General features: G+C 39.6%; 1 protein-coding gene across 1 annotated transcript; it reads right to left on the bottom strand.

The window, feature by feature from the left end:
• Positions 1–5,887: 5,887 nt before the first annotated feature.
• On the bottom strand, positions 5,888–6,734 carry LOC143616778 (protein FAR-RED IMPAIRED RESPONSE 1-like). Its single transcript, XM_077089512.1, has 2 exons — positions 6,558–6,734; positions 5,888–6,511 (listed from the first exon to the last, which is right to left on the bottom strand). The coding sequence occupies exons 1-2, from the start codon at positions 6,732–6,734 to the stop codon at positions 5,888–5,890; spliced, it is 801 nt and encodes a 266-aa protein (XP_076945627.1).
• Between the last annotated feature and the right edge of the window lie 402 nt (positions 6,735–7,136).

The following is a 7,136-nucleotide window of genomic DNA, read 5'->3' as shown; positions in this document are numbered from 1 at the left end:
TCTAAAACAACCCATTTACCTTTTACAGATGTTTATTTATCATTTTTAATTTAGCATTATTGTAACAGCATAAATTAAGTTAATACAAAAGTTAAGATAATTAAAATATCTGAGCAAAATAATTTAAAATGATATATATAAATTTTTATTCAGGCGCTTATACGACAAAGTTTCTTATTTTTATCTATTTCTCTAGTAAAATCATCGACATATTTAGAAATTAACATATATGTTTTAATTTAGAGTTTACAATAACTTAAAGTACATTAAAAATACATGCAAACATGTAACATATGTTTTTTTGATCATTGTCTCATTCTTTGGCTGCTCGATGATGGGTCAAACTTCGAAATAATGATACGTTTGACAATAATAGATTTTTTGAAAGCCATATATATTCTTGATCATGACAAGATAGAATCATCATTTTCTTCATATTATTTTTATATTTAATTACTTTTTTTCGTTCTTATTAATATTGAAAATCTTGATTTTTTCTAAACTCTTATTTTTTTTTCTTATTACTGACATAAATTGATACGTCCAAGTTTTAGAGAGAATTAAAAGAGAGAAACGCAAGAAAGAATTATCTCAACTAATTAATACCTTAACCTTCAACGACTATCAGTGTAAGTACGCGTTAACCTAACTGACTCTCGGTCTCTCACTAACACAAACTATTACAAGAGTTTACACAATCAGTCCCTCTACTTTTGAAAAGTGTAATTAAGTCTCTTGACTTATTGACACGTAACATTAATCGATCATATTCTACCATCATGTTACCTAAGAGCCTATTTATATGATTTACTAATTTAACATAAAACTAAAAAAGAAAGAAATACAATTTTCCGATGATTGAAAATGCTACGGATATTGAAGCTAATAGAGTATTAGTATTAATCTCTAGTTTCAGGTGTTCGTCCAACATATTAGGGTTTCATTATTGAATCAGACTCGAAAAACCCAAGTTCAAACCAAACCGGATTGAATTTCGAATATTCGAATTGAGTCCTTATCTTAATATTGGAGAACCACGAGTCTTGAACTAAACAAAACTGATTAACCCAAAGGAGAATAATATGCATCTTTATTTTTTATTTTAATTTTGCGCATGAAACTTTGATCAGTAATTATGTTTATTCGAATAGAACCGAAATCAGGTATTCAGATCACGAATTTAAATTTAGTTGTAAAATTTTAAAATTCGAATAAACTGTATGGCCCAAAACCAACTAAATGAAGTTATGAAGTATGAACAAACCTACTGAACTACATGGCTACATATATTCTGTGGGCTGTAGGCTGTAGCACCTGAGCCTAAGCAATTGTGATTGTTAACTTAGTATAACTTCGGGCTTGCAAAAGCCTTTTAATATACTGGACAACCCAGTATCATTTTTATCCGGGCCCAATCAGCTTTTTGTTCCATTTATATTTGGCTAAACCTATTAGAGGAGTCCAAAACCGGTTTTTACAAACCAAGCCGGTTTTAAAACCGAACCGATTTGGCTTTTGCATATTCAAAACCGGTTTAGGTCAAACCGATTCGGTTTAAAAACCAGTTTAAGCATAGAAGTAGCCAAACTGATCAAGACCGATTCCGGTCGATTTTAAACCGGTTTAAGATAAAAAAACCGGTTTAATTGTAAAATACCCAGACCGCTATACGAACCGACGGTTTGGTTCAGTTTCCGATTGACCGGTTTTGAACCGGTTTTTTGGTACACCTCTAAAAGCCATAGTATAGACTAAAGATGGACAGTTTGACCTACAATTTCTCACATGGTTGCTTGTTCTGAATAAAATAAAAAAAAATCTCAAAAACATCAATCAAAAATTTCTGTTTTTGGCTTCGAATCACCAAAAGCACATGAATTTTTGAATTTTTGAATCGAATCAAAACGAAAAATGAATTTTTGAAGTCGAATCGAATTTCAATCAAGTTAACACGTCTATGGGATGCTCTACGAAACGAAAAATGGATTTTTGAATTAATCGAATCGAATTTTTCAAACTTTATCGTTTTTTAAATTCGTATTCAATTCAATTTAGGTTTGATTTATTCGATTTGAATTCATATTCGAATTTTATGCCCAATTCAAATTCGATTCGTATTTGAAACTCGAACTCGTATCGAAATTCACCATAAATTATAAATTATTTTACTTTATTTTTAAAACTACTACAAACTAATCATTTTTAACATCATAAATACCAATCTACAAAATTAATAAACTATCAATATGTCAAAAACCAAAATCATACCACCCAAATACAAATACAAAGTAGCCACAACGTCACATGAGATGCGAAGTCTAATATTCTAAGCATTCAAGATGGGAGCATCCACATCGATAGTTAATAAGGTATGAATAGTATAGCATTTAACACATTCGAAACACTAAAATATATGTGTGTGTAATTTAAATTCGAATTGGAAAATTATAAATTCTTATTCAATCATTGGACTCAAATTCAAACTTTGACAATCGAATTCGAATCGAGTACAAAAAATTATTTTTTTCGAATCCGAATCTAACTTTGAACACCCCTACACGACTCCTATCACCCATGTAAATTCCATTAGAACCTTTAAGTAAAATTAACTAGTGATGCCATTATTTATTTTAGCTATTTCAAACACACAATTTTGAGCATTGTTATATTATTGATTTTAGCTCTGTTATGGACATGGTTTGGTTTGTTGTGAACCCAAACACATAAAAACACAAATAAAGTAACTAATAATCTTTATTAATCACAATTACATAATTATTTGTATCCAAAATAAATAAACAAGCATATTTTTCACCACTTTTTTCAACATTAAAACATGCTAACGTAATAAAATACATCATAAATTATGAATATATTTTTTTTACATATGAAAGCATAGTTTAATTGTTTTTTTTATTATCAAGTGAGAGGATCCTAGGCATTTTGATCCCATCATGCCTTACAAAATCATTTATTTATGTGAAAAACTATCAGCATATATGAAATGACACCTTGTCTCTTTCAATGTAAACTTACTCTATTCAATCAATCTTTTATTACAAGACCTAAATAGCATCACTCTTTCAGATTCCCATGTGTGTGTTTCTGACTTGACTGACTTCACTACAATTAGTAGCAGTGTGGGTGCCATTGCAGCCCTACAACACCTTCAATTGTAGCAACACAACAATCAAACATTTTACTTGTTATGTCTCTTTCTAAGGTAAGTTTTTTAGTATGTGTGTGTGTTTAACTTTATACATCAACACTAGTAAAAGTGAAAGTTTAAAGATGATCATAATGAGCAGATGATGGAGACATGCCTATGCTCCTCTGCCTTCTCCATTTTCGTCCCTTAAAAAGAAATAGGGTAAATAAACAAAACGGATTTTCTAGGGAGACCGCCCAATTGCTAAAACACCGGCCTATACGCCGTGTATAGGCCGGTGTTCCTAGAAAATCCAACCAATTTTGTCTTATTATGTTTTTTTTTTATTTTTTTTCTTTGTTATTTTGTTATTATTATTATTATTATCATTATATATTAATTAATTATTTATTTATTATTTAATATCCTTTCGGTGAAAAACAGTTAACACATATATATATACCAAAAATCATTGTTAAATCTGTACAAATAAAAGAAAATACGACAACTAAAACATAAAATCTACGTGAAGTCCCCCATGTCCATGCCCATGTCGTCGTCGTGGCCCACGAGCCCCCCGAACGCGTCACCAACGTCGGCGTCGTCCTCTCCCCTGCGCCTCGGCCCCGAACCGTCCGGGGCATCCACGTCGTCGCCCCGTCCGCGTCTCACGCTAGACGTACTCGCCTCGTGGTCAAAACTGGGGGGCGGTGGCGGTGGCACGGTGTACTGCTGTCCAGACAGCTCCGCTACCCGACGGGTAACAAGCCAGTCTATCTGGCGCGACTTCTGGCTCATCCGCCAGTCCATCTGGCGCGACATCCGCCTCATCTCCAACTCTAGGGCCTCCAACCAACGTCGGTGGCGGGACCCAGACGCACCGCGCGATATGTGCGTGGAACGTGCTGCGTCGGCCCCTAACAACAAAAAAGAAGTTGGAGAACACCTTTTGGATTTTTTAGAATTTGAAAGGCAACTAGTGCTCTTTGAGGAGAAGGGCTTGGGCTTGTTGTCGTTTCCTTCTTAGTAACGGTCTTACTCTATAAAACTTTTTGAATAAGCTATTAAGGTTAGGAATCGACGAAGAGGTTCTAAAAGTGAATCAGATCTGGGCTGTTCGGGGGAGTTGTGCAAGAGGGAGCTGCTGCCCTAGTCGAAAGTTGAAGCAAGACAAGGGGGTAAGAGAATTGTCTACTTGATAAGCTATTTCCGATGTCTACATCAGTCATTACAACTTGGGCAGCGAGGGGGGACTGATGAACTAATCAAACAGTGCTAGTCGGGCAGCAGAATGGAGGCCGGCACGGTACACAGAAATACGTTTAATACGAAGTCGAATTAAAAGAAATGATAAAACGATAATATATTAAAACGTACCTGAGATGCGCCCGGATCCTCACGTCCAGCACCACCGTCGTCAGGATCCCCGCCGCGTATGTCTGAGCAGGTTGACTAACACACACGCGTATGTCTGAGCAGCCACGTGCCCGTGACCGGGTAAGCTGAACCAACGACTCGGCGGCGCCGGTTTGACCGTGTTGTAGTACGGAATGCTGGAATGAACCCAGCCGTACAATCTGTCATCCTCTTTGTTGAACATCGTCCTCCACCACCCTTCGTTCGTTTCTAGCTCGTACTGCATCGCCTGCCTAATATCCGGCCAAACTTTCTCATGTATCCCCAAGCCCACTGCAATTGATCGAAGACCGCAGTTACCGTCTGGGCGTACGTTTTTTATGTCTGCGACGAACGGCTGGGCCCAGCTAGGAATGACGCTCCTAAACGTTTCTATCGTCGGTACTTGCGCAGGCGAAACCATCAAAGGAAACCCGAGGTGAGCTCCCGTAGGTCGTCCACAAGGAGTTTTAAACCGCGACGCTGACTGGGACAACGAACGATTCAGCGAGGATGGGGTGGGGTTTTCTTGGCTGGGCCCCTGTGACGAGGATGGGTTGTAGGAGCTGTGTCTGGGGAGATCTGGAGCGGGGGTGTATGCGCTGTGCCTCAGGGGATCTGGTTTTTTGGGACGCCCTCGAGGATCCTCTCTTTTTTCTGGCTCCTTCTTTTTAGATCTCCCTGGAATAGCAGACAAGAGCCTGGCGAAAAAACTTTTCTTTTGATTAGGGTCATCTATGGACGATAGCGTATCTGTGATGTCCCGTAGACCTGCTGCGTAGTCTGGCTCTTCGTTCGGCAGACAGGCTGAATTAAAATTAAGCCTCCTCCAGAACGGGTCAACATCCTCTATTGGGATACACGTGTCGTTAACTATGTATCCCTCAATCCGACAGGCACATGGCAGCCCCGAAGACGAATACAAATGGTGGTCGCATGAAGCGCCGCCGTCACGCATCTTGTGTATCAACCCATACTCGTTCACAAGTAGACCCAGAGCGTGAATCGACACCCTGTTTATTAGCTTCTTCAACCAGACGTGCTGTCGATGTCCTTCCATGACCTTCGAGCGGGAGGCTTCAAAAGATTTACCGATTTCTTTCATCTGCGAGTTGACCATTTTAAGGATTTGCCTGGCAATTGTGTCGAGCGAGTTGTTGCTTCCATTGAGGTACCTTTTCGGATTTGCGTGCTGGCTCTCAACTCGGTTCGTCGTAGTTTCGGCGTTCGTCGATCCAGCAGGCTACAAACTTGTGTTTGTATAGATCCAGCCAGCTCTTGCGAATGTATTGCTAGACCTCTGAAAAATAAAAGGAAACGTTATTAACACGTATGTTTAGGCTATTAAAAACTGTCAGGTGATACGAAGGACTCACCGGCTCTATCGTCCCGTATCAAATGACGCTCCATGTTGAGGCGACGGTGGTCGTACTCCGGAATCGTCGGCGACTGATACAGGACCTTCCACCAGTACACAAAGTCCGTCCCCATTTCCTTGCTATATAGGCCCTTAAATTTTCTCCTTATATTCTCGGATATGTGCCACCTGCATAAATTTTTGGTGGCATTAGGGAAGATCGCGTCGCATGCGTTCATGAGGGCCTGGTCCGCATTAGTCAGGATCACGCGTGGCTCCATACAGTCGTAGAGCATTTTTTTAAGTTTCTCTAGAGCCCAGCCGAAGTTCCTCTGTCGTTCCCTGATCACAAACGCGGCGGCGATACAAAACGACTGTGATGTCGAGATCACACTGATAAACTGAACCAATGGCCAGTCGTACATGTTGGTGTTGTACGCCGTATCAACCATCAGCACCTCGGGGAACGCACGCCACATCTTATGCGACTTACTATGACAGAAGAAAATTTCCTCCATCCTGTCGTCGGTATCACTCTCCCGGGTATAGAACGTGAAACCGTTGCTACGAGAAAGTTTTCCAGCGCCTGCATTAGATGAAATAAAACTTTGCTAAATATTACAAGCACGACAAGTACACATTAAAATTTTGAACTACCTTCATAGGGGTGTCGCCTAGTAGCCCATCCCTCATAATCTTGGCGGTGTGGTTGTATATATCTTTTAATACAGGTTGCACACTGGGAAACTTTTCGCGTAGGGCTGCTTCGATTTCTTGCGGCTTCACGCCGGCCCTGTGTAAACTCTCAACCATATCCAGCTGGTCGGTGTTCATTTTTCTAAAAGACGCACACCCCTCCTCGAATTCAACGGGATCGTGGTTGTGAGTCTCGTTTACCACTTTAACCCTCCAACATGCACCCCTCAAGTCGTACCTACCCAGGATCTTAAACGGACATCATTTTTTGATGCTGCCGGTACGTCTCACCGTCACCTTTATTTTGGGTTCGCCTCCACGATTGCATGCAAGGTCCACGGTGTTTTTCCTTGACCGCCGGACCACAACAACAAACCCATGCTCTTGTCCTCTAACCTTTTACCCATTTCTCCAGCTCCTCGCGGCTCTCAAAAATCTGAAACAGTTTTATGTCAATTCTTAAGCCGTTCATTACATAACATACAAACAAATAATATTAACTTAAACAAAACACACGGTGTCTTACAGCATCTGTTTTAT

Source organism: Bidens hawaiensis, unplaced genomic scaffold, assembly GCF_021521415.1.
Source record: "Bidens hawaiensis isolate Kalapana, Puna unplaced genomic scaffold, B.hawaiensis_p1.1 tig00049776_1, whole genome shotgun sequence".
In the NCBI taxonomy this organism is placed as follows: domain Eukaryota; kingdom Viridiplantae; phylum Streptophyta; class Magnoliopsida; order Asterales; family Asteraceae; genus Bidens; species Bidens hawaiensis.
The sequence above is the reverse complement of the archived record's forward strand: the minus strand, read 5'-3'. Positions and strand labels throughout refer to the sequence as shown.

Bases quoted from the DNA above. Each gene is read 5' to 3' on its own strand.
- LOC143616778 (XM_077089512.1), bottom strand. From the start codon at position 6,734: ATGAACACCGACCAGCTGGATATGGTTGAGAGTTTACACAGGGCCGGC. The intron at 6,512-6,557 runs GTAGTTCAAAAT...TGTAATATTTAG, and splicing joins TAGGCGACACCCCTATGAAG to CAAAGTTTTATTTCATCTAA.